Source organism: Hippopotamus amphibius, chromosome 8 (genome assembly GCF_030028045.1).
Source record: "Hippopotamus amphibius kiboko isolate mHipAmp2 chromosome 8, mHipAmp2.hap2, whole genome shotgun sequence".
Taxonomy (NCBI): Eukaryota; Metazoa; Chordata; class Mammalia; order Artiodactyla; family Hippopotamidae; genus Hippopotamus; species Hippopotamus amphibius.
The window spans coordinates 827,411-854,226 of NC_080193.1; the positions used below are offsets into that span (position 1 = coordinate 827,411).

General features: G+C 54.8%; 2 protein-coding genes and 1 non-coding gene across 4 annotated transcripts; 1 reads left to right on the forward strand and 2 right to left on the reverse strand.

Moving 5' to 3' along the window:
* Positions 1-2,513: 2,513 nt before the first annotated feature.
* On the reverse strand, positions 2,514-3,170 carry LOC130858406 (protein FAM246C). Its single transcript, XM_057744783.1, has one exon. The coding sequence runs from the start codon at positions 3,168-3,170 to the stop codon at positions 2,514-2,516; it is 657 nt and encodes a 218-aa protein (XP_057600766.1).
* Positions 3,171-7,865: 4,695 nt separating this feature from the next.
* Positions 7,866-24,052, forward strand: ZNF74 (zinc finger protein 74). 2 transcript variants are annotated; one of them, XM_057746182.1, is made up of 5 exons: positions 7,866-8,229; positions 8,475-8,557; positions 20,594-20,720; positions 21,133-21,228; positions 21,598-24,052. In XM_057746182.1, the coding sequence occupies exons 1-5, from the start codon at positions 8,202-8,204 to the stop codon at positions 23,139-23,141; spliced, it is 1,878 nt and encodes a 625-aa protein (XP_057602165.1). In that variant the 5' UTR covers positions 7,866-8,201; the 3' UTR covers positions 23,142-24,052. The 2 variants fall into 2 exon arrangements, with proteins under 2 accessions (XP_057602165.1, XP_057602166.1); XM_057746183.1 differs by having other exon boundaries at positions 21,133-21,177.
* A 1,501-nt stretch (positions 24,053-25,553) lies between these two features.
* LOC130859733 (small nucleolar RNA SNORA18) lies at positions 25,554-25,685 on the reverse strand. Its single transcript, XR_009055288.1, has one exon. It is a non-coding gene; the product is annotated as a small nucleolar RNA SNORA18 (small nucleolar RNA).
* Positions 25,686-26,816: the final 1,131 nt, after the last annotated feature.

The window sequence follows — 26,816 nt, forward strand, 5'->3', positions numbered from 1 at the left end:
CATGCAGGGTGGGGGGTCTGTGGAGCCCCGCCAGCCGCCGGCCAGCAGAGGGGCCCGGACACCCAGGGTGTCCTGGTTCCAAAGAGGTGCAGCCAGGGAACGGACTGGCCTGAGGGGCACCTCTGCTCGCACCTTGTGCCCTAACGGCACAAGGGCAGTTGGGTGGGAGGAGGAGAGGGTGTCACGTGCCCTCTCCCCTTCGGGGCACCAGGCTGCCACCACCTGCCATTCCACGGGGGGTGCCCCAGGCGAGCAGGCTCAGAGCACAGCCTGGAGGGGCAGCAGCGCCCCACAGAGGTGGCCCTGGGCATGGGGAAGGGTGGCAGGAGTGCCCCATGGAGGCCAGGGGAGCCTGGTGGGGACAGCTGGGTACCTCCCATGGCCTGTGTCTCCCCAGATGCATATGGTCCGCGTAAACTCTGGTGTCAGGGTACAGGAGAAGCCCAGGGTCACTCTGGTGGTCTGGCCATGCTCCTGGTGGTGAGGGAGGGGCTGTGTGACTCCTGGCGGGGGAGCGGGGTGCTGCTGTGTGCCTGCCTACTTTCAAGAAAGGGAGTCCATGGGGGTCTGTAGCGGGGGCAGGTGGCCTGTGTCGTCTTGGGCGGGCAGCTGGGGCCTCTGGAGGCTTTATAGGATGAACAGATTCCGTGGGGCGGTGTGGCCAGTGAGATGGTGTGGACCTGCAGGGTCAGTGGGGGTGGCCCTCCCCCCAGCAGACCTCCTCCATCTCTCTTCCCCGTTAGTCTCCCCTACACACCCCTCCGTGTTCCCCGCTTTGAGAACCCCCTCCAGCCCCTCGCACTTGGAGCCCCCTCCCCAGGAGCAGGGCTCTGACAGTGCCAACTTCGCGGCCGTCTTTCGGGCTTGAAGAGAGTGCGTGCCGTGAGGGGCGCCGGTCCCCGCTGCACGGTCGGGGCCACCAGGCAGGGGAGGTTGGTTCCAACCCACTGCCTTCCCCTACCCAGGGGCCTCCGTGCACCTGGCGTCCACCTTCCTGCTGGCCTTGCAGCTGCCAGGTGCAGCTGGCCTCTCGCGCTTCTACCGCCCTGCGGGGTCGCTGGCCACAGCGGGCTGCGAGGCTGCGGTGCTCTGGACGGTCTTCGAGGACGCAGTCTCCATCGGGCGCGCAGGTGCAGCCCTTGCCGCTCTGCCCTCCCACGCGCCGCGCCTTGACCGCCTGCGTCCCGCACCCTCAAGTGGCCCAGTTTCTGACAGTGGCCCAGGCCAGGTCCCCCACGCTGCTCACGGAGACCTCTCGGCCTCAGCAGCCTCTCGGCACCTCGGACCACGCGGCAGCAGCCCCCACCCAGGTCCGCAGGTGCAGGGCTCTGCTGGGCCTGGGGCTCGGCCTGGAGCTCTGGCAGGGCCCCTAGGGTGCAGACGCGACCCTCTTCCCGCAATAAACGATGCACGGAGTGACTTTGGCCTCCTGTGGCCGGGGGGAGAGGGGCGGCCTGGGTGCACCACAACTCCCACAGAGGCCCCCTGTGCCACCCTCCCCGACCCCACCACAGCCAGTCCCAGACCCCATCCAGAACCGCAGACCTCCGCAGATCCCTCTCCGGGAGAAGGCGCCCCCACTCCCATCCTGCACATTATGTCTGAACCCACCAGTGCAATGGAAGGAGAAACGCCATCTGCTGAAGCCTAAGATCACGTTTTATTTTACAAGTGAGCTGGCTGACCACCCCAGACACTAAGGTTTAGTGATGCCTCCAGCCGCCATTTCCCCGAGGCCAGGAGGTGAGAAGCTGCTGGTAACCGGCTCCGCGCTGCAGTCCTGGCTGCGCAGATGGGTCCTGGTGACAGGGACAGGGAGTGAAGGGGTGTCTGTAGCAGCTGAGACCCAGCTCTCTGGGAGGGTGGGCTGTGCATGCTGATGTAGGCTGACACTGGAGAGACACTGCTGTCGGGTGGCTGCCTGCGGCGAGGCTACGTGAGGGTAAGTGGCCTTGGTGTTGCTGTCAAAGCGAAGCTGAGAGTCCAGGGGCGCTGACCAGATGTGCTGTGTCCAGGCAACGTTGTCCAGTAGCGGGTGGGCCCGACTGTCGGGAATGAAGCTGGCTAGCGTCCAGCTACTGTCCAGGGCCCACGGTAGAAAGCGCTCATGCATCCGAGTGATGCTCTCTTGACTGCACCTGTGTCCAGGTGACAGTGTCCCCAGTGTCTGTCACTTGGTGTGTGGGTCACACTCTCCATCCCAGTGCCTGAAGGCCCGGCCTCCTCCCTGAGACCCTTCAAGAAAATACACTGGCAACCCCCTCCCCCAGGCAGAGGAGACCCTGGGCTCTCCCGCTGCGCCCCCTCCCAGAGGCCGACATACCCCTGGCCCGACCCTTCCCCAGCCCGGACTCAGGCTGATCGTAGCTGCGCGGAACAGCCCCGTTCCTGTACCCGAGCGCTCGTGGGGGGCGTCGGAGGACCCGTCTCGCTCCGAGCCACGCTCCACGAGGCACCTGTCCGTTCCCAGGGTTGCAAAGCCCCTGGCCCCGGGTGCCCTCGCGAGGCCGCGCTTAATCCCCGCCGCCCAGCGGGGCCCCCGGCGGGGTCTTCTTGAGGTTCTTCCGAGCGGGGGCCCGGCTGGCGCCGCCCGAGGCGTCGTCTGCGGGCCTGGCGCCCGCGGCCAGGGCGTTCGCGGTGCCCAGCGCCCGCAGCAGGGCCGGGCCGCGAGGGACGCGGGGCTCGCGGCGGGCGGGCGGCGGAGGCGACGGCAGCAGCGCGCGCAGGGCGTCCAGCTCGGCCCGCAGCTCCGCGCGCAGGGCCTCCAGCCCCGCGCCCAGCTCGGCGCGCACGGCCGCCAGGCCCTCCTGCAGCCGCCGCTCGCTCAGCTCCAGGACGCCCGCCGGGTAGGTGGCCCCGCCGCGCGGCTCCCCGCACACGGAGCACACGGAGCCGCGGCCGCGCGCCTCCTCGGGCTCGCCGGCCCCCGCCGCGGCCCCCGCGCGCTGCACCAGCCGCAGCAGCCGGGGCGCGTCGGCCCGCGCCGCCGCCCCAGCCCGGAGCTGGCCCCGCAGGCGAGCCAGGCGGCCCGGGGCGCGGGCTTCGTCGAGCCCCGGCCCGTTGGGCTGCGGCCCGGGGTCCCGCCGGCGGTCCACCGCGCGCCGGAGCGCCTCGCTGGCACCGTACGCGCCGCGCGCCTGGACCCACAGGCGCCGGGGCTCCGCCGCCATCTGCGCCTCCGCCGCCTCCACCGCCGCCTGCAGAGCCCGGCCCGGCCGGAGCCCCAGCCTGCAGCCTAGCGACCAATGGGGCCAGGGAGACGCTCCGTGGAGAGGGCCCCGGGGACGGCTGTGGGAACGACCGAGGCCTCGGGGGATCCCGCTCGGGGCCCGGGGAACCCCGGCGGGGCTGAGACCAGGGCGAATGGGGCCCCGGGGAAGCCGGCAGGCTTGCGTGTGCAGGACTTGCCCGCGGGGCTGCGCTGTGAGTGGGTCCCAACGGGGGGCTTGGACAGGCTGCTGGGCAGAGGTGATGGGGATGTGGAGGTGCCCAAACCCAAGCGGGGAACCGAGGTCCCATCCTCCGCTCAAAGCCGCTGTCCCCATCCCAGTCAGGGGAAGGCAGGCGTGGTCGCAGTCCAGGCTGCTGTCTCGGCACCGCTCCCCTGCAGCCCACACACGACATGCACGTCTGCCTGCGTTCAAGCCCTGCAGGGGTCCCCGTTGCTCTCTGCTGGGCCCCTGCCTTCAGGAGGCTGCTGGAGGTCCAGCCCATCCCTCGCTGTCTGTGTGCTGGCCCCGTCCTCTTCCTCTTCTAGCCCGGCGACCGTCTCCCCTCCCTAGGCCTTTACACAGGCTGTGTGGCCTGGAACGTACCCCCTGCTCTCTCCTCGCCTGGCTGCTCCCGTTCATCCCACCTCTGCAGGGCAGCCTTCCTTGACCACCTTCCCCCTTAGCAGGCAACTCGGGTCCCTCCCCCACAGCACCCTCGCAGTCATGAGTAAATGGCTCTATTCTCTGTCCACCTCCATCCCGGTAGGGACCCGAGCACAGGCCTAGTGGTGCTGAGCAGGCTGCATGTTGGATGGAGTCCTTGGGTGAATGAGTTTGGGGCCGAGGGTCCCAGGTGAGGCCAGCAGCCACCCCCTGCTGGCCAGCTGTGCACCTCCTTGGCCTGGCCTTCGAGGCCCTCAGGGCCACCCCTGCTGGCTTTCCCGTCCCTCCCACCTTCTCCCCCAGCTGCCTTGGGTGTGCACTGCTGTCCGTGCCCATCACAGGGCCATGGGCAGTGTGCTCTGGGCCCCTCCGGAGGGCGGTATCCCCCTCCAGCATGCTGTGCTCACGGCACCCGAGGGGCTAGTTAGGACTCTGGGTGCTCTGGGGCCTCCCCAGCACATTGTGGGGAGGGAGGGCCTGGCGTGGATCCAGGCTGGGCGGGGCGGGGAGATGGCAGGACAGCCACTGGAGCCTGTGTCCCCGGGGCCCTCCCGGGCCTACCTTCTCCACAGCTCTGTGCCTGTGTGTGTGTGTGTGTGTGTGTGTGTGAGGTTTGGGGTGCTGTCAACCCTGTTCTCGGGGAGCCTTGGCCCCAGCCCGCTGTGAAGAAGCCTGGGTCCCCCGTGTTCATTCATTCATTGGAGCCGTGGCTCTGGAAGGTGCAGGGGGAGGGGAGGATTTGGCGCTGTGTCTGCCCCTCTGACCCCCCCCCCCCCGATGAGTCACCTGGTCCCCGGAGACCTCCAGCTTCTGGCCCTGCTCCTCCCCAGAGCCTCGTTAGCCCATACCCCCCCCCCCCACCCTCCCCTCCGTAATTAAAACACAGCTGACACCAGAGCTCTGGATTCCTCCCCCAGGCCTGCTGAGCCGGGCTGTGTGACCTGGGGGCTCTGCCCTCTCCGGACCTCACCTGTGAAACGCAGGAGGCCCTCAACTCCCCAGGAGGGGATGGCAGGGAGGCCGAGAGGGTGGGAGTGGGTGCAGAGGAGACTCCAGATCTGCCAACCCGCAGGTGGGGATGTGAGAGCCGGGAGGGCCCGGGCAGACAGAGCCGATGGAGGGTGTGTGATAGGAGCACAGACAGACTGGGAGGGGAGGCCCTGGGGACCCCGTGGGTCCTGAGGGGAGTTGCAGATGTGTTGGTCAGGGCGACTCTGATCCCCGGAGGTCAAGTTCAGTGAGGGCCAGGAAGCGAGTTGTGGTGACCCTGGCCCAAGCTTCACCAGTGGAGGGGCCAGGGTGAAGGGGAGGCCTGCGGTGCGGAGCCGGGTTGGGGAGCCCTCCCCGGCTGGCTGGTCAGAGCCAAGTGGCTGTTGTCCCTTCGTCGGGGGACAGAGCTGCCGGGCGAGCGTCGCACACAGGCCTGCTTTCCAGTTCCTCCTGGAAGCTCCTCATGGCCCTGAAGCCGGCCTGCCAGGGGGCTCTGTACACGGAGGGGCTGACGGGCCCAGCTCATCCCCCACGCCGTCCCCCTCTGTGTGCCAGGAGTCAGGCTGGCCATGTCCGTGGGACACCGCCCACCTCTCAGGGCTGTCCCCAGCCGGGCTCTGCGCCTTCAGGCTGGCCCTCCCACCAGGCGAGGTAGTCTTGTCTTCTGCAGCTGAATGCTCGCCAGGTTCCCGGCAGAGCAGGGGATGCGGTGATGCAGGGCGTGGTCCCGAAGCAGCGGGACTTGAGGGTCTGTGGGGTGGTGAGGCGCACCAGGCAGGGGCCCGAGGAGGACAGGGGCCCTGTGCAGGCCACCCACGGGCGAGGGGCAGGGGGCTAGTCTTGGAGCTGGTCCTGGAGGGCGTGGCGTGGCCCCAGGCTCCAAGGTGGGGGCTGTGCTCTCGTTCTGGCCAGACTGGCTGGGCCTCTGAAAGGTGAGCGAGCAAGGCCGGCTTGGCTGGGGGTTGGGGGGGCGGGGCTGGGCCGCGGGCCCTGGGCTCAAGGGAAGGGAAGGCTACGTGCCCTTCAGCCCCCAGAGTGCAGGCCGCGTCGTCGGGCCTATCGTTCTAGGCTGCTTCGTCCTGCCTCACGGGCCACTGGGGGTCCCTGTGGCCTCGTACACCTGCCCCCACCCCATCAGACCCCAGGACGCGTCTGCTGCCCGGGAGACGGTGCGGGTGCAGAGGTGACAGAGGCAGGAGAGCGTGCGGCGGCCGGGGAAGGCCTGAGGCCTGAGGGGCAGGACCTGAGCTGCAGGCCAACCCTCCTGTAAAGACAGGGTGGGTGGGGGGCAGTGACTCCGGGTCCTTGTGCAGGAACAGGGCTTCGGGTGGGGCTGAGCTCATGCACACCTCGCCCGCTGCCCATGCCCTGCCCACCAGGCCCTGGGACTGCGCCCTGGCCTCCTGGTGGCTCTGGCTCCCCAGGCATTCCCTACCCTCCTGGGTCAGGTGGCTCTGTAGGGGCAACGCATGGCCCCATGTTGACCTTGCCTGACCTCAGGAATGACTCATTACCTGGTGACTGCCTGTCTGCCTGGTCCTGGCCTTAGCAGCCTGGAATGTCTGGCCTGGAGTGGCTCCGACCAGCCAGTGCCAGGGCCCCTGGCCCCCCAGCCTGCCCCAGATGGGGCGCCAGGCACGCCAGGCATCACGTGTGCCCCGAGGGCCCAGCCCCCGTGCTCGATGGCACAAGCTGCCCGACCTTGGGCAGGTGAAGCCTGTCACCACCCTGTGTGTCACCCACCCACAGATGGGGCAGAGTGGGGAGGGCTGCCTCAGACCAACACGCTGCCCACGCAGGGGTCCTCGGGGCCCCCCTTCCCTTGCCACCTGAGCTGGGGTCTCCATTTGACTGGCCCCCGGGATGGACCTTGTCCATCATGCCTGGGGGAGGGGGCTGGGCCCCAGCAGGAGCCCCTCCACTTCTTGTGGCCAGAGGTCACCTCTCTGTCCTCCTCCTTGGTCCCTTAGCAGCACTGACAGAGCTGGCTGTGCCCTTCCGCTCACACCCTCCTGGCCACCCCAGACCCTGCTGCTTCTCGCTGCCACACTGGCCCCCTGGACAGAGGCACCACACCCCCACCCGCCTCACTCCTCCAGGCCTCGGCTCTGGCCCTGATCCTCTCAGGCAAGCCTGTTAAACCTGCGTCTGATCAGGACCCCTGTGCCCTCACCTCCCCCCCCATCCCCCCCCCACTCCTGCAGGGCGGGCTCGGACCTGCCCCCAGGGACACGGCCCCTCCTGCCCCAGGACAGCACAGGGCACTCGCTCCCTCTGCCGAGCTGGACAGCCACTCAGTGCCCGCCACCCTGGCCTCGGGTCCCTGCCAAGTGAGGCCCGGGAGCGAGGCCCGTGGCGTCCCCACCCTCGTCCTTGTTTCTGTGTCCAGAGCGCCGGGGCCCCACCACGGAAGTTCCAGCCGAAGCCCAGGGGGGAGTCTCATCCTCCCAGAGGTCCTGGACCCTAGGGGTGGCCGCGTCTCTACCCGGATGGGGAGGCTGGGGAGGTCTGCAGACCCCTCCCCCCACACCCCACCCCTCCCCTCCATCCAAGAAAGGCCCAGGGGCCCAGTGCAGGAGCTGGCCTGCCCTGAGGGCCCCTTCCTTCCAGTTCTGGGTGGTCCTCAGCAAGGGACGCGGTCTTCCCAGCAAAGAGAGACGGCTCTCTCCCATCATCCCTGGGGATGGGGGCAACCGGTAGGTCAAGCCCTGGAGCCCTGTCCGTCTCCCTCACAGGTCGCCCAGCCTGAACTCTGCACACTCACCCACCAGGCGCGCGCACCACACACACACTCCCCGCCTACGCCCCCCCCCCCCGCCCCCGGCAGCGATTGGGGGCAGAGAGGGGCGGGGCCAGGGCCAGGGTTACTAGCCCCTTAACTACACTTCCCAGAAGGCTGTGCTACACTATCGTCGGGGCCTGACGTCAGAGCGACGCCAGCCCCGATGCCCTCAGCGCGGCGCAGAGGCTCCCGGGAGTCGTGCCGCGCGCCTGGTCCGCGCAGGCGCACGTCCCGCGACGGCTGCCGCGCTCTCCTTTGTGGCGGCCGCGCACCTTCTGTGGGAGGCGGGTCCGGCCGGCCGCGCGTCCGTCAGCCCGTCCGCGCCGGGCCCGCGTGCCGCCCCCGCCACCCCCAGCTCCGGGCGGCCGGGCCCGAGGCGTGGCCGGCCCGCGCGGGCCCGGGAAGCGTGGGGGAGATACGCGCGGGCGGAGCGCGCGATGGGGCGAGAGCGCGGCCCGGGGCGCGGGGCGCCTGCGGAGCCGGCCTGAGCCCGACCCGACCCCGCGGGGCTGCGCGAGGGTCCTGGGCCCGGGCGGCCGCCGGCGGAGCGCGCCATGGAAGCCCCGGAGCCCCGGGAGGCAGGTGCGGCCGGCCCGCCGGCCGTGGGCCCGCGGGTTTGCACGGCGCGGGCGGGCCGGGCCCCCGGAGGCGCCCCGGAGTCAGGCGCGCTGCCCACGGTGGGCGCCGCGCGGGGTACGGGCACGGGAAGCGAGGAGCGGGACGAGCCCCGCGCCCTGTCGCTGCCTGGCTCCGCTCGGCTGCCCGCGCGGGTCGGGTGCCTGGCGGCCGCGGGCGGAGCGGCCCCCTGACTCGATTCTCCTTTGCAGCCGCGTCCTCTCGGGCCCCTGCCCTTCTCAGCGCGACTGCAGCCGACGAGTTGGGTCCGGGGCTGCCGGAAGCCAGCTCCCAGGTGAGTGGCTGTGTCTGCTCTTTTGGACACCGCGTTGTTGGTGGGGAGGGCGGGCGCCTCCCTGCCGCCGCCCGGGGTCTTCAGTCACCCGGGGACCGCGCCCCTGGGCGCCCGCGCCGCCCGCCTCAGGACGCTCTGGGCGCTGCGCCCTCCAGATGCGTGCCTTTTCCAGCCTGCCTCCGTCCGGCCACGGGGCTGGGCCCTCCGAGGTGTGCTTCTGGTGCCACCCGGGCAAGTAGGCGACAGCTCACGGGGGATCGCTGCACTCATCTCCGCGCGCAGGCCCACGGGATGTCTGTGCCGGTTGGTCCTTGTTTGGGGGAGTTTTCTGGAATGGAATTAGGTCGGAGGACGTGGAACAGCTGACGGAAGGGCTGCGTTGCCTCGCTGGGCTCGGAGTGACGGTAGGGGGTGCGTCCCCGTGTGCTCTTCCTCTGTACCCAGCTCCTGATGTGCGGCCTTTCTGGAGGAACGTGGAGTTGTAGAGGATCTGGGGGCTCAGCAGGGAGTTGGCTCTGGGGCCTCTTCGGCAGCTGGGCGAGGTGCACGTCCCTCCTTGTACGTGCTTTGTGTTTTGCTCCTTATTTTGTTACAGCACCTGAACTGCCCCCACCCGTTGTGGTGTTTAGGAAGGTGCGGTTGATGAGGACAGTGTGGGGCGGTGAAAGGTCTGGAAAGTTGAGCGTCCTCTGACTTTTTTAGGATTTGGCAATTCTGTTAACGTCCCACTGGAAAAGTAGAAACGACTATACAACCCTTATGGTGAGACGTGGCCAGCTTCTGGACCGTCAGAATGTTCTGTGGTTCTGTGAAACACCCAGGAGACGTGACGGGCACTCAGTAAACTCTCCGTGGTGGCTCACAGATGCAGAAATCCTGTCAGAGGTGTTTGGGAAGATTGAAGAAATTTGAAAACGCGTTGTATCTTAGATCATGTCATATCAATATTTAATTTCATGGATGTGATCGTGGCATTGTGATTGTGTAAGAGGCCATCCTTAGGTGATCCAGGCTGAAGAATGTAAGTTGAGATGTTCTGGTGTCTGCAGCTTAGCTTGAAAAGGTTCAGGGAAAAGTGGTGTGTATGTGTGTGTGTGTGCGCGCGCATGCATGCGTGCACGCAGCCATCTCGGGAGGTACCCCCTTTCTTGTGCACAGAAGTTATTCCTGAAGTACCAGCTTCTCGGGCCTTTGAGTAGCTGGTCCTCTCTCCGAAGTACCCTGCTCTCCCAGCAGTCTCAACTACGTCAGGGGTTCTGCTCTCCTGTGACATCCCCCGTCGTCTGTTCTGACTCCTCTGCTAGCTTCATTTCCACATCTGCCTTTGATTCCCATACCCTTTTGCTTCCTGTCCTGCGAAATGAAGACACACGGGACATGGGCTTCTCCCGGTGGGTGGGAATACCCCCCAGAAGGGCCTGTGCCAGGCTCAGATCCTGTGCTGCTCTTGCCTGTGGACACCCCCACATAAAAGCCACATAGCCTTTGACAGCACTCTCTCACTAGAGCCACATTCTGATGTCTCTAGAGCTTTCTTTCTGCCCGTTCGCTCCTCGTCTCTGCTGGTGCCGTCATCATGATGCTCCTCCCTGCGAGCCTCGGTTACAGGCATGTTCTCAGCACGTGTGCTCGCTCCCACCCGCCAGTCTCCCTGAAATCCGGTGGGTTTTTTGGATCAGGCCTATTGAGGTACAATTTATACACGATAAAGTTTTCCGGTTTTATGTATGTCAGATTTGGTGAGTTGGCAAGTGTATACAGTTGTGTAACCAGCACCCCGATCATCATATAGAGCTTTTCCATCACCCAGAAGTTCCTTCGTCCCCTTTGCAGTCCATCTTCTCCACCCGCCCCTTGGCAACCGATAAAATTTTGTGTCTTTAAGAATTTCGTGTGGAATTACATGATACGTAGTCTTTTGTTTCTGACTTATTTCACTTAGCATAATGCTTTTGAGTTCGCACTCTTATTTGAATCAGTGGCTTGTTCCTGTTGATTGTTGGGAGATGCTCCATTGGCTCTAGGTTGCTAGGGCTGCCGTAGGGAAGTGCCACAGACTAGGTGGCCCAAGGAACAGAACTTTATTGTCTCGCATTCTGGAGGCTGGAAGCCTAAGGTCAAGGTGTTAGTAGGTTTCTTCTGAGCTTCTCTGTGTCCTCACGTGTTCTCCCCTCTGTACATATTTGTGTCCAAATTTCCATTTCTCATAAGGACACGGGTCACGTCATTGTAGGACCCATCCTAATGACCTCGTTTACCTTAATTACCTCTTTAAAGGCCTTTTCTTCACGTATAGTCCCATTCTAAGGTATTGGAACTTAGGGCTTCAGCATACAAATTTGGAGGGGGCCAGTTCAGCGCATTACATCATCCTGTATGTACTCCACAATTTGTTTATCCGTTCACCAGCTGATGGAAAGTTAGGTGGTTTCTGGGTTTAGGCTGTTACAAATAAACCTGCTGTGAATATTAGAGTACAAGTGAGGATGTGTATTTTCATTTCTCTTGATTAAATATCCAAGAGTGGAATGACTGAGTCATATAGTAAATGTTTCGTTATTGGTTTTATTAGCCTTTGCAAAGAGCCATCTTTTGGTTTCATTGATTTTTCTATTGCTTTTCTGTTCTCTTTTTCATTGACTTCTGATTCTTATTATTTCCTTCCTTTACTTTGGTTGCTTAAGGTTGAAATTTAGGAATTGATTTGACACATTCTATTCTTATGTAGCATTCAGTGCAATAAATTTCCCTCTAAGTCCTGCTTTAGCTACATCCCACAAATTTTATGTTGTATTTCCTATTTTTTCAGTTCTAAATCGTTTCTAATTTTTTTTGTAATTTCTTCAACTACATATTATTTAGGAGTATGTTGTTTAATTCTAAATATGTGGAGAATTTTCCAGATATCTACTATTATTTCTAATTCTGCTGTAATCAGAGAAGCAGCTTTGTATGATTTGAAATCTTTCAAATTTGCTAAGACTTACTTTATTGCCCAGCATGTGGTTTATCTTGGTGAAGGTTCTATGTGCAGAACACATTCTTTTCAAGAATTCTGCTTTTGTTGGCTAGAGCGTTCTGTAAATGTCAAGTAAATATTGAATGATAGGATTACTCAATTGTTCTATATTCTGACATTTTCTGCTTATGTATTGTATCAATTATTGAGAGAGATTGTTTTTGAAATCATCTAGTATAATTGTGGATTTGTCTATTTCTCTTTTCAGTTCTGTCCCTTTTTGCTTTGTGTACTTTGAAGCTCTGTTGGTAGGTGCATCTGTGTGTATAATTCTTGTGAATTGATGTTGCACTGATGATTACTACCTAATCATGTAATTATCATGTAATCTCTCTTTATCTGTGATATCTCTTGCCCTGAAATCTTTGATGTTGCTATAGCTGCCTCCACGTTCTTTTCATTACTGTTTGCAGAGTGTATCTTTTTCCATTCTTTCACTTTTAATCTTAGTCTTTGTATTTAAATTGGATTGCTATAGCTGGCATATGGTTGGGTCTTACTTTTTAAATTAAGTTTGACAATATCTAGTTTTTACTTGGGATATTTAGACCATTCACATTTAACATAATTATTGATATGGCTGGATTTATATCTGCCATGATGCTTTTTGTTTTTTACATCTTTTATCATTATTTTGTTTCGCCCTTAATGCTTTCTTTTAAGGTAAACAAATACTGTTTTATGATACTCTTAATTCTTCTGATTTTATTAACTTGTTTTTCTTTTTAGTTAGCCCACTGGATTCTGGACAGAGTGAATTTTACTTGCTGAGTGTGTTGGATTTAATTCCTTAAATGTTCTGGGATGCAGTGAAATTACTTAGTTGGATCCTTCCAAGGCTTACTTTTAGGTTTCTTTAAGGTAGATCTTGAGAAGCCTTTCATCTCGGGCTAATTTTGCCCCACTGCTGAGGCAGCATCCTTCTGGGGACTTTACTCAGTGTCCCATAGAGCAGGAGGACGTTCCACTCTGGCCGGTTGGAGCACAGACTGTTCCCTGCCCTGTGTGAGTTTTAACGATTGTCCTGCATACACTCTTTCTGCTGTTTCTTCCCCTGGTTTGGGGTCATTTCCTCCCAGGCATGCTTCTGTCAGCCCTCAGACTCGAGCAGACCCAGAGTTCCAAATCTGTGCAGCTCCCTCTCCTCTGACATGTTGCCCTGAAAATTCTAGTCTCCTGGCCTCCCCAAACTCTGTTCTCTCTGTCAACTCCTCGGACCACAGCTTTATCTGGATTCCCACTCCCTGCGCTGTGATCTGGGAGCTGCTTCCACATGGAAAGGTGAGGCTGTTGTAGGGCTCACTTTGTTCTCAGAGGTCTCTGTTCTGAGCTGACCCTTGTCCAGTGTCTGGAAATTGACCATTGTTTCATATGTGTTACCCAATTTACTAGTTGTTTGAGGTAAGAGGGGAAATCTGGCCCCAGTTACCCCTTTGTGCCTGGAAGCAGAACATGAAACCCAGTTTTTACCAGGCTGCTTGTCACTCCACGTTCAGAGCATGTTCAGGCCCCTGTCTCCCTCCTGCCTTCCCCCATCCTGCCTGCTGCAGAACACAGAGTCGTCACCTTGGGGTGGATATCTGTCTTCACACTCTGGCCACTGTCGCCTGCCGCCTGCTTCCCGCTCCTCCCCGCCCTCAGTTCATTTCACTGCTGAGAACGCACCGGCCCCACCACTTCTGTGTCCCACCACCCTCCTGTCTGCCCGCCTTTTTCATATATATATATATATATATATATATATTTTTTTTTTTTATGGCGCACGGGCTTAGTTGCTCCGTGGCATGTGGAATCTCCGCAGAGCAGGGCTCGAACCCATGTCTCCTGCCTTGGCAGGCGGATTCTTTACCACTGCGCCACCTAGGAAGTCCATATATATATTTTTAATGTCTGCATTCTGGGTTTTTTGTTTTTGAGCAGTCATACGTATGTTTATTCTTTGTGCAATATGCTCTCCTTAAACGTCATATTGCCTAATTTTTTTTTACGTCTTTATTGGAGTATAATTGCTTTACAATGTTGTGTTAGTTTCTGCTGTACAACAAAGTGAATCAGCTATATGTATACATATATCCCCATATCCCCTCCCTCCCACCCTCCCTATCCTACCCCTCTAGGTTGTCACGAAGCACAGAGCTGGTCTCCCTGTGTTATACAGCAGATTCCCACTAGCTAGCTGTTTTACATTTGGTAGTGTGTATATGTCAGTGCTACTCTCTCACTACTTCCCACCCTCCCCCCGCCTCACCCATGTCCTGAAGTCTGTTCTCTACATGTGTGTCTCTATTCCTGCCCTTCCACTAGGTTCATTAGTACCATTTTTCTAGATTCCATATACATGCGTTAGCATATGTTGTTTGTTTTTCTGACTTACTTCAATCTGTATGACAGACTTTAGGTCCATCCACCTCGCTACAGATAACTCAGTTTCATCCCTTTTTATGGCTGAGTAATATTCCATTGTATATGTGTACCACATCTTCTTTATCCATTCATCTGTTGATGGGCATTTAGGTTGCTTCCATGTCCTGGCTATTGTAAATAGTGCTGCAGTGAACGTTATGGTACATGTTTCTTTTTGGATTATGGTTTTCTCTGGGTGTATGCCCAGTAGTGGGATTGCTGGGTCATATGGTAGTTCTATTTTTAGTTTTTTAAGGAACCTCCAAACTGTTCTCCACAGTGGCTGCACCAACTTACATTCCCACCAACGGTACAGGAGAGTTCCCGTTTCTTCACACCCTCTCCAGCATTTACTGTTTCTACATTTTTTGGTGATGGCCGTTCTGACCAGTGTGAGGTGATACCTCATTGTAGCTTTGACTTGTATTTCTCTGATGATTAGTGATACTGAGCATATTTTCATGTGTCTGTTGGCCATCTGTATGTCTTCCTTGGAGAAATGTCTATTTAGGTTTTCTGCCCATTTTTGGACTAGGTTGTTTGTTTTTTTGATATTGAGCTGCATGAGCTGCTTGTGTATTTTGGAGATTAATCCTTTGTCAGCTGCTTCATTTACAAACATTTTCTCCCTTTCTGAGGGCTGTCTTTTCATCTTGTTTATGATTTCCTTTGCTGTGCAAAGGCTTTTAAGTTTCATTAGGTCCCATTTGTTTGTTTGTTTTAATTTCCATTACTCTGGGAGGTGGGTCAAAAAGGATCTTGCTAAGGTTTATGTCATAGTGTGTTCTGCCTATGTTTTCCTCGAAGAGTTTTATAGTGTCTGGTCTTACTTTCAGGTCTTTAATCCATTTTGAGTTTATTTTTGTGTATGGTATTAGAATTTAATTCTTTTACATGTGGCTGTCCAATTTTCCCAGCACCACTTATTGAAGAGACTGTCATTTCTCCATAGTATGTTCCTGCCTCCTTTGTCATAAATTAGGTGACCATATGTGTGTGGGTTTATCTCTGGGCTTTCTATCCTATACCATTGATCTATACATATATGTTTTTTGTGCCAGTACCATACTGTCTTGATTCCTGTAGCTTTGTAGTATAGTCTGAAATCACAGAGCCTGATTCCTCTGGCTCCGTTTTTCTTTCTCAGGATTGCTTTGGCTATGGGGTCTTTTGTGTTTCCATACAAATTGTAAAATTTTTTGTTCTAATTCTGTGATGAATGCCATTGTAATTTTTTTTTTTTTTTATTATTTTATTTTATTTTTTTTGGGGGTACACCAGGTTCAATCAATTGTTTTTTTTACACATATCCCCATATTCCCTCCCTTCCTTGACGCCCCCCCCTCGATTCCCCCCCACCCTCCCTGCCCCAGTCCTCTAAGGCATCTTCCATCCTCGAGTTGGACTCCCTTTGTTATACAACAACTTCCCACTGACTATTTTACAGGTGGTAGTATATATATGTCTGTACTACTCTCCCGCTTCTTCTCAGTTTCCCCTTCACCCCCCGCCCCCTCCCATACCTCGAGTTCTCCAGTCCATTCTCTGTATCTGCTTCCCTGTTCTTGTCACTGAGTTCATCAGTACCATTTTTATATTCCGTATATGTGAGTTAGCATACAATATTTGTCTTTCTCTTTCTGACTTACTTCACTCTGTATGACAGACTGTAGGTCTATCCACCTCATTACATATAGCTCCATCTCATCCCTTTTTATAGCTGAGTAATATTCCATTGTATATATATGCCACATCTTCTGTATCCATTCATTTGTTGATGGGCATTTAGGTTGCTTCCATGTCCTGGCTATTGTAAATAGTGCTGCAATAAACATGATGGTACAAGTTTCTTTTGGGATTATGGTTTTCTTTGGGTATATGCCCAGGAGTGGGATGACTGGATCATATGGTAGTTCTATTTGTAGTTTTTTAAGGAACCTCCAAATTGTTTTCCATAGTGGCTGTACCAACTTACAGTCCCACCAACAGTGCAGGAGAGTTCCCTTTTCTCCACACCCTCTCCAACATTTGTTGTTTCCAGACTTTGTGATGATGGCCATTCTGATTGGTGTGAGGTGATACCTCATTGTGGCTTTGACTTGCATTTCTCTGATGATGAGTGATGTTGAGCATCTTTTCATGTGTTTGTTGGCCATCTGTATGTCTTCTTTGGAGAAATGTCTATTTAGGTCTTCTGCCCATTTGTGGATTGGGTTATTTGCTTTTTTGGTATGAAGCTGCATGAGCTGCTTGTATATTTTGGAGGTTAATCCTTTGTCCGTTGTTTCATAGGCAATTATTTTTTCCCATTCTGAGGGTTGCCTTTTAGTCTTGTTTATGGTTTCTTTTGCTGTGCAAAAGCTTTTAAGTTTCATGAGGTCCCATTCGTTTATTCTTGATTTTATTTCCATGATTCTAGGAGGTGGGTCAAAAAGGATGTTGCTTTGATGTATGTCAAAGAGTGTTCTGCCTATGTTTTCCTCTAGGAGTTTGATAGTGTCTGGCCTTACATGTAGGTCTTTAATCCATTTGGAGTTTATTTTTGTGTATGGTGTTAGGAAGTGTTCTAATTTCATTCTTTTACATGTTGCTGTCCAATTTTCCCAGCACCACTTATTGAAGAGACTGTCATTTCTCCATAGTATGTTCCTGCCTCCTTTGTCATAAATTAGGTGACCATATGTGTGTGGGTTTATCTCTGGGCTTTCTATCCTATACCATTGATCTATACATATATGTTTTTTGTGCCAGTACCATACTGTCTTGATTCCTGTAGCTTTGTAGTATAGTCTGAAATCACAGAGCCTGATTCCTCTGGCTCCGTTTTTCTTTCTCAGGATTGCTTTGGCTATGGGGTCTTTTGTGTTTCCATACAAATTGTAAAATTTTTTGTTCTAATTCTGTGATGAATGCCATTGTAATTTGATAGGGATATTAAATCTGTAGATTGCTTTGGGTAGTATAGTCATTTTCCAATATTCATTCTTCCAATCCAAGAACATGGTATATTTCTTCATCTGTTTATGTCATCTTTGATTTCTTTCATCAATGTTTTATAGTTTTTTGAGTACACGTCTTTTGCTTCTTTAGGTAGGTTTATTCCTAGGTATTTTATTCTTTTTGTTGTGATGGTAAATGGGATTGTTTCTCTAATTTCTCTTTCTGATTTTTCATTGTTAGTGTATAGGAATGCAAGAGATTTCTGTGTGTTAATTTTGTATCCTCCAACCTTACCAAATTCCTTGATTAGTTCTAGTAGTTTTCTGGTGGCATCTTTAGGATTTTCTATGTATATATCATGTTATCTGCAAACAGTGACAATTTTGCTTCTTTCCCAATTTATATTCTTTTTTTATTTATTTTTCTTCTCTGACTGCCGTGGCTAGGACTTCCAAAACTATGTTGAATAGCAGTGGGGAGAGTGGACATCCTTGTCTTGTTCCTGATCTTAGTGGAAATGCTTTCAGTTTTTCACTGTTGAGAATGATGTTTGCTGTGGGTTTGTCATATATGGCCTTTATTATATTGAGGTGGGTTCCCTCTATGCCCACCTTCTGGAGAGTTTTTTATCATAAATTGGTGTTGAATTTTGTCAAAAGCTCTTTCTGCATCTATTGAGATGATCATATGGTTTTTATCCTTTAGTTTGTTAATGTGGTGTATCACATTGATTGATTTGCATATATTGAAGAATCCTTGCATCCCAGGGATGTGTGATCCTTTCAATGTGTTTTGGATTTTGTTGGCTAGTATTTTGTTGAGGATTTTTGCACCTATATTCATCAGTGATGTTGGTCTGTAATTTTCTTTTTTCGTAGTGTCTATGTCTGGTTTTGGTATCAGGGTGATGGTGGCTTCGTAGAACGAATTTGGGAGTGTTCCTGCCCCTGCAGTTTTTTTGGAAGAGTTTGAGAAGGATGGGTGTTAGCTCTTCTCTACACATTTGCTAGAATTTGCCTGTGAAGCCATCTGGTCCTGGACTTTTTTTTTGGAATATTTTTAATTACAGTTTTAATTTCATTACCCGTGATTGGTCTGTTTATATTTTCTAATTCTTCCTGGTTCAGTCTTGGAAAATTGTACCTTTCCAAGAATTTGTCCATTTCTTTGAGGTTTTCCATTTTATTGGCATATAGTTGTTTGTACTAGTCTCTTATAATCCTTTGTGTTTCTGTGGTGTCAGTTGTGATTTCTCCTGTTTCATTTCTAACTTTATTGATTTGTGTCCTCTCCCTCTTTTTGTTGATGAATCTGGCTAAAGGTTTATCAATTTTGTTTATCTTCTCAAAGAACCAGCTATTAGTTTTATTTGTCTTTGCTATTTTTTTTTCGTTTCTGCTTCATTTATTTCTGCTCTGATCTTTATGATTCTTTCCTTTTACTGTCTTTGGGTTTTCTTTGTTCTTCTTTCTCTAGTTGCTTTAGGTGTAAGCGTTAGATTGTTTGAGATTTTTCTTGTTTCTTGAGGTGAGATTGAATTGCTATAAGCTTCCCTCTTAGAACTGCTTTTGCTGCATCCCATAGTTTTGGTTGGGGTCATCGTGTTTTCATTGTCATTTGTTTCTATGTATTATTTCCTCTTTGATTTGTTTAGTGATCTCTTGGCTGTTAGTAGCGCACTGTCTAGCTTCCATGTATCTGTGTTTTTTAGGTTTTTTTTTCTGTAATTGATTTCTAATGTCATAGTGTTGTCAGAAAAGATGCTTAATATGATTTCAATTTTCTTAAATTTTCTGAGGCTTGATTTGTGACCCAAGATGTGGTCTATTCTAGAGAATGCTCCATGTGCACTTGAGAAGAACGTGTATTCTGCCACTTTTGGGTGGAATGTCCTATAAATATCAATTAAATCTATATATTGTCATTTAAAGCTTGTGTTTTCTTATTTATTTTCTGTTTGGATGATCTGTCCATTGCTGTAAGTGGGGTGTTAACGTCCCCCACTGTTACTGTGTTACTGATTTCCTCTTTTATGGCTGTTAGCATTTGCCTTATGTATTGGGGTGCTCCTATGTTGGGTGCATATATAATTGTTGTCTCCTCTTCTTGGATGGATCCCTTGATCATTATGTAGTGTCCTTCCTTATCTCTTGTAACATTCTTATTTTAAACTATTTTATCTGATATGAGTATCGCTACTCCAGCTTTCCTTTGACGTCCATTTGCATGGAATATCTTCTTCCACCCCCTCCCTTTCCGTCTGTACATGTCCCTAGGTCCGAAGTGGGTTTCTTGTAGACAGCATGTATATAGGTCTTGTTTTTGTATCCATTCAGCCAGTCTGTGTCTTTTGGTTGGAGCATTTAGCCCATTTACATTCAAAGTTATTGCCAATATGTGTGTTCCTGTTATTATTTTCTTAATTGTTTTGGGTTTGTTTTTGTGGGTCTTTTCTTCTCATGTTTCCTGCCTAGAGAAGTTCCTTTAGCATTTGTTGTAAAGCTGGTTTGTTGGTGCTGGATTGTGTTTTGTTTTTAAATGTTTATTTATTTACTTTGGCTGCACCAGGTCTTAGTTGCGGCACGTGGACTCTTAGTTGCAGCGTGCTCGTGGGATCTAGTTCCCCCACCAGGAATAGAACGTGGACCCCCTGCATTGGGAGCTCAGAGTCTTACCCACTGGATCACCAGGGAAGTCCCTCCTCTCCTCTCCTCTCTCCTGTCTCCCTCCCTATCTCCTCTCCCCTCTCCATCTCCTCTCCTTTCTCCATTTCCTCTCTCCTTTCCTTTCCTCTCCTCTTCCTCTCCCCCTGCCCTCCTTCTCCCCTCTTTCTCCCTTCCTTTCTTTCACTGCACCAGGTCTTAGTTGAAGCACGCAGGATCTTTTTACTTGCAGCGTGCAGGATCTAGTTCCCTGACCAGGGATTGAATCTGGGCCCCTGCATGTCTTCTAATGCATCCCTGTTACGACTCTGTGTGGCCTGGGCTGCTGTTTGTTCTCTTCTTATGGGCCTGGGGCTGGGTCTTCAGCCTCTTGGTGTGCCAGCCAGAGGGCTTAGGGTCCTGGACAGCAGAATACTGGGGCTCCAGAGCATGTGTCACACAAGAGGAGTTATTTGGGGCTTCGGGACCCTTGGAACTGGAGTGACTGGGGGGGGGTTACCCCAAGACCAGGGGCCAGTGGTGGGGGAGGCAGGAGCAGGTTGGGGGTTGGGACGTGGACGCAGGGAAACAGGGGGTCTGGCAGGAAGAAGTGGGGGGCAAGCAGGAAGGACCTGGAGCAGCACAGGGTCCTTCCTTATGGTTTCATGAGGGCTTCCTGTTGTGTTGGGGCCTTTTGCAGTGGTGGGACTTGAATAGGGTTTGGGGCCCTTTGTATTATATTTCAAGTTCTGTAAGTTGGCCAGAACTTACGGCCTCAGCTTGTGCCCCCACTGCAGCACCTACACACGGGCTGCCCGGTCAGCCGGGCCCTCCCAGGCTGGGCCGCGTGGCGATTCCTGGCCGAGTCGTGGTGTGTGCATCAGCGCTGTAGGATGGATGGCGTGTACAGCACCCCCTTCTGTGCTCAGGAGGTCACCCGGAGGTTCTCTCTGCTACTGCGGTCCTCAGTCACCCCGGAATGCAAGTGGACTCCCTCCCATCCTGGGTGAGAGAGAACGTGTGTCATTCCAGAAGTCGGTGACTTTCAAGGATGTGGCCGTGGACTTCACCCAGGAGGAGTGGGGCCAGCTGGACTCCCCTCAGAGGGCTCTGTACCGGGATGTGATGCTGGAGAACTACCAGAACCTTCTCGCCCTGGGTAAGAGGGCCCCCGAGATGATGGGGCTACAGCCTGGGCCTCGCCAGCCTGTAGGCGTTCCTGAATCCCCCCTCAGTGCCAGCCCTGGAGCCAGGCATGGCAGGACGCGGGGCGCTGTGTCCATACCGGGCCCTCGTGGCACTGCCAGCGCCTCTGCCGGGAAGGGTGGCCAGTCCCAGGCTGGGGCCCAAGCCGAGGGAGGCGGTGGACAGGGTCCCGGAAGCCCAGCCTGCCTTGGGTGGGGGTGTCGGTACCTGAGGGGTCCTCAGCACACACACGTGAGTGTGGGCTCTGCTCCCGAGACCGCCTCCGTGGGGCTGGCGTGCACCTCTGCGTCCCTGGTGCCGCTGGGCCTGTGGGCCGGGGCTGCCGAGCACAGCGCCCGGAGCCACGCCGCTCTCTGCCCGCACAGGGCCTCCGGTCTGCAAGCCGGACGTGATCTCCCACCTGGAACGAGGTGAGGAGCCGTGGTGGGCGCCCGGAGATGTCCTCGGAGGGGCTGGTCCAGGTGAGCGGCCCGCGGTGGGAGGGTGGGGACCCCCACTTTCCTCCTACAGAACAGCCAGCAAGGGGGGCTGTCAGTGTAGACTCCAGCCCCCGCGAGCTGCCCCTCGCCCCGCCCCACCCCCAGCTCTCTTCAGAATCCCCCCGGCTTCTCCCAGGCTCCTTTCCCTGTGTCCTCCTCGTCTTCCACGGGTGCTCCCCCCGTGCGGCCCCGAGCCCTCCGCCCCCCGTGCGGCCCCGCCTGCGCCTCCCTGGCCCCGCCGGGCCCCGCCCGCTGCGCTCTCTCCTGCGCTGCCCCGCGCCCCGGGCAGACCTCAGCCCCGGCGCCGCGCCTCCGCCTGCGCTCAGAAGGCGGCGTCTCCGTGCCCCGCAGATCCGGAGCGGGAGCGCGGGCCGGAGCCGGAGGAGCCGTGGTCTCGGCAGCCGCGCGTTTACAAGGAAGAGCCGTCGTGGGAGCCGAGCGCGGACGGGCTGGTGACGCGGGGCCTCCGCAGCCCGGGTGCCGGCGATGGGGGCGCCCGGGGGGGCCCGGCGACGGCGCTGTCGCGCGGTGAGGCCGCCAGGGACGGCCCGGCAGAGGAGCAGCCCCGGGGCCGCGCGGCCTCCGAGGGGGCTCTCGGCCGGAGGCGCGCGCCCCTGGCCCAGCCCCTCCTCCCCGCCGCAGCCGGCTCTGCGGACGGCCGCCCGGGGCGCGTGCGGTCCGGCGGGGCGGGGAGCGGCCCGTTCGCCTGCGGCGAGTGCGGGAAGGCCTTCCAGCGGAGCGCAGCCCTGGCGCTGCACCGGCGGCGGCACGCGCGGGAGAAGGCCTACACGTGCGGCGAGTGCGGCAAGGCCTTCCCCTGGAGCACCAACCTGCTGGAGCACCGGCGCGTGCACACGGGCGAGAAGCCCTTCCTCTGCGGCCAGTGCGGCAAGGCCTTCAGCTGCCACTCGTCCCTGAATGTGCACCGGCGCGTGCACACGGGCGAGCGGCCCTACAAGTGCGGCGCCTGCGACAAAGCCTTCAGCTGCAGCTCGCTGCTGGGCATGCACCTGCGCGTGCACACCGGCGAGCGGCCCTACCGCTGCGGCGAGTGTGGCCGCGCCTTCAACCAGCGCACGCACCTGACGCGGCACCGCCGGATCCACACGGGCGAGAAGCCCTACCGGTGCGGCGCGTGCGGCCGGGCCTTCGCCTGCCACTCGTCACTGACGGTGCACGAGAAACTGCACAGCGGGGACAAGCCCTTCCAGTGCGGCGACTGCCAGAAGGCCTTCAGCAGCCGCTCGCGCCTGACGCTGCACCAGCGCGCCCACACGGGCGAGAAGCCCTTTGAGTGCAGCCAGTGCGGCAAGGCCTTCAGCTGCCACTCGTACCTGGTGGTGCACCAGCGCGTGCACAGCGGCGAGAAGCCTTTCCGCTGCGACGAGTGCGGCAAGGCCTTCAGCTCCCACTCGTACCTCATCGTGCACCAGCGCGTGCACACGGGCGAGAAGCCGTTCGACTGCAGCCGCTGCTGGAAGGCCTTCAGCTGCCACTCGTCCCTCATCGTGCACCAGCGCGTCCACACCGGCGAGAAGCCCTACAAGTGTGGCCAGTGCGGCCGTGCCTTCAGCCAGAATCACTGTCTCATTAAACATCAGAAGACGCACGCCGCGGAGAAGCCCTTCAAGTGTCACGAGTGCGGCGAGGTGTTCGGCTGGAGCGGCCCCCTGGCGGAGCACCGCAGGCTCCACGGCGGGGAGAAGCCCTTCGCCGTCCCGTTTGACAAGCACTTGCTGAGTGCCTACTATGTGCCAGGCGGCCTGCTGGGCGCAGGGGGCTCGGGGGGGAGCGGCGTGGGCCCTGTGGAAGCCCTAGACGTGGCTGAGCTCCTGGGCGTGGTCCCGCCCGCGGCCGGCAGGAGTTTCCCCCTGGGCAGCAGCCCCGGAGATTAACTCATGTGTGCGAGGACCCACCTGCCCTCCTGGAAACGCCCCTTACAGGCCCTCACCTCCCGGGAAGGGGTCCGCGGTGTTAGAGGAGACTTGAGGCTGCTCGAGGATGTCCCGTCATCCTCCCTTCCTTGGTTGGTTTGGAAGTCGCTTTGGGTGGAAGAGATCTTTCCTGCAGATGAAAAGGAGGTATTTCAGTCGTGTGTCCTTGGACAGACTCCTGGTGTGATTTTGATCTGGAATTTCCTCTGTGAGCTCATGTTTGGAATGATAATTTAAAAACAAAAACAGGAGAATAATGAACAGTATTACTTCTAAGTGAATGTCACTCAAGGTGGGGAGAACAGTAAGTTCAGGTGGCGGGCATTTGTGGAAAAGTAAATTTCCTGGACTCACTCACGTAGCTCTGCTGTAGAGTCGTGTGTTCGTGACAGCACAGCCGGCCCAGAACCCGGCCCACCGTCCACGTAGCAGGGTCCTGGTGTGCCAGCCTCGTGTCTGGCCACCCCGTCCACGCTGGCAGCTGGGAGGACACAGGCATGTGCCCGCAGGGTGCCGTGCCAGCAGACGGGTGTCTGGAAGCAGACCTCCACCCCGGCTGGCGAGGCCGCCTGCAGGGCTGCTCGGGCACCGCGTCGCTCAGCCCCGTGAGAGGAGACGCGCCCCCTGCTGCCGGGAGAGGGAGAAAGACAGCATTCGTCTGGATGCCTGTCGTTTCTGCTCAGTTCTAAGCAGATAAAAGCTGCCTTCTCAGTGATGATACTTCACACGTGTATGGAGTGCTAGAGTACGAAATGCTTCTTAGAACACTTTTTAAACTACGGACGCAAAATAACATTCCAGAAAATATGGACTTAAGGGAAAAGAACACCCATAATTCTTAATAAAACTGCGTTTCGCACTTTGGTATGTTACCTTCTGCTTTTCGCTGTTGCATTTTTACACTACTTTAAGCACAGTGTACACAGCCCGCTTACCTGCACACCAGGACTTTTTCCCACGGAGCTTCGCTGTCTTTGGAGCTGTCTTTCTGGACAGGGGCGTGGTGGTCTATTAGCTGTTTTTTTGCTGGATGTGGAAGTCATGTCCAAGTTCTCGCTGTTCTAAGTCATTCTTCACACAGCATCTTTTCGCGTTATCCTTCTTTAGTGTTGTCTTGGAGTAGGTCTCTAGAAGCGAAAGTTCTGAGATAAACGAAACGAACAGCTTAAGGCATCCTTTAACCTGCTTTTGGTTGTGTGCTAACAAAGTAATACTGTCTCCATGTGAGGAGAACTGGCGGTAGCAGTCAGACGTGTCCAGCTCGAGGCCGGCGCTGCTGGGAACTGGGTCCAGGCGGGCTTGCTTCTGGAAGCCACAGCGGTGGTCCCGGGCCTCTGCCCACATTGCTCCTCCAGTGTCCTGGGGCCAGTCGCAGGCCTGCCTCTGTAACAGACAGGGAGGGTCTGTTTGATGGCTGCACTGGCAAAACGTGGGCATCATCTAGGTTTGGTTCATGATCGTACTCATGTTTTTATTTTAAAATAAATTCAAAGGCAGACATCTTGGGGGCCCTGGACACCACGCCTGCCGTGCACCCGGCGGGGCTGTCACCGCCCTCAGCTGAGAGCGGCACCTGATTGCTTTACTTGGCACCTTTTGATAACCAGTGACGCTGAAACGGCACATTTCTTATTATTGGTCTTTCTTCTTGAAAACTGTTTGAAATACCCTTTGGCCCCCTTCCATTGAAGTCTAGATGTTCTTTTATTTACATATAAACTTTGTTTTCTGATCATACACGTAATACACGTATAGTGAAGAAATTTGGGGAGGAGGGGAATCAAGTTTATAAGAATAAAAACTACCCTTAGAATCAGTTTACGGGTCATGACCTGAGATGCATTTCCTTCCAGTTTTTTTCCCTGCGTGTATACATGTGCCTTTTTTATTTTTTTTAAACACATGTAAAAGGCTTTATTATAGGCAAAATTATTTAAGTCAATAAATAAATTTTTAAGGAATTTTACATGTTCTGATTCATTCCACTACCAATCACCTTGGTTACTCCAGTGTATGAGTCATAATCTTCAACACAGCCCTTTCAAAAAAGAATTTTTGCTCAATCCACAGTCGTGAGAGGCAGTCCACAACTTTTTTTAGTTGGGCTTCTTTGGCCTCCAGTGGAATATGGACACACGTGAAGACTTCCCCGCCTGCGCTCGTCAGGATCGTTTGCTCCCGCAGTTTTACTGTAGGACCAGTGCAGGGTCAGAAGCTGGATCCGCCTGGTTCTGAATTTTAGGCAGCCTCTAAACATTCATTAACTTCAAATCACATTCGCTCCTAAGCAGGTACATCCTAGAACAGTTAGCATATGCCGATACTGAAGATAAAAAATGTGTGACTGTTAGCTTTTTCACTGTGTATTAGCAGCTCTGTCTTGTGGTTCCTCCCCACAGATCTGACACATAGTCCTGTGAGTAAAGGCAACCGCATAGTTAACTCTGTGAGGCATTTCCCACTGTGTAAGTCCACAGAAAGAGCCCCACTGGGATAGACCTCAACTACATGTGCTTTGGCCTTTTTTTTTTTTCTTGGCTGCACTGCACAGCTTGCAGGATCTTAGTTCCCCAACCAAGGATTGAACCTGGGCCACAGCAGTGAATGCACTGAGCCCTAACCACTGGACTTCCAGGGAATTCCAAATGGCTCACTTTTTATATTTGCCATTTTGATACACTAAGAATGTTACTTGTGGGACCTCCCCGGTGGTCCAGTGGTAAAGAATCTGCCTTCTAATGCAGGGGACACAGGTTCAATCCCTGGTCAGGGAAATAAGATCCCACATGCCGCGAAGCAACTAAGTCCGTGCGCAACAACTACTGAGCTGCGAGCCTGAATGAGAGAGCCTGAGTGCTGCAAACTACAGAGCGCACGTGCCCTGGAGCCCACACGCTGCAACAAAGAGCCCACGCACCACAGTGAAAAAGATCTTGCATGCCTCACCGAAGGTCCCGCATGCCACAACTAAGATCTGACAAAGCCTAAAAATAAAAAAGTTACTTGTTTCTTCTTTTTGACTGTTTTTCTCTTCATACGAATTGTCTAGTCCTATCTTTTGTCCATTCATTCCATTCTTTTATGTACACACGTACATGCAATATATAAACATACAATACACACATATACATATATACAGCAGAGATTTACGTGTCAATATATACACACGTATACATGTATAATACTGTATACGTGTACACAATGTATGCACGTACATTTATCAGTATATACATGTATGCAGTACACAGGCATGGAATGTGTGCACATGTTGCCCTAGCATGTGCATTTTCTTTGTTACTTCATTTTCAGTGTACAAGAGGTTTTTGAATTTGTGTAATCAGGTCAGTGCAATTTTTCTTTCTATTTTTACTTGGCTCTAAGAAACCCTTAGGTCCCTTTTTCATTATATTGTACATTTAACTCTTAAATCAGTCTGTGCATCTGGGACATAAAAATCCAAGGTCACCGCATTCCTCACTGGTCAATAGACATGTCTTTTCCATTATTGCTGTGCCATCATTTTCATGGATGGTAGGACTGGGACTTTTTTTTTATGTAATCTATTCTTCCAGGTGACCCAGGAATCATATTCTCATAACTCAGTCTCTTCATGCCCCTGCATATCTCATTGGGATT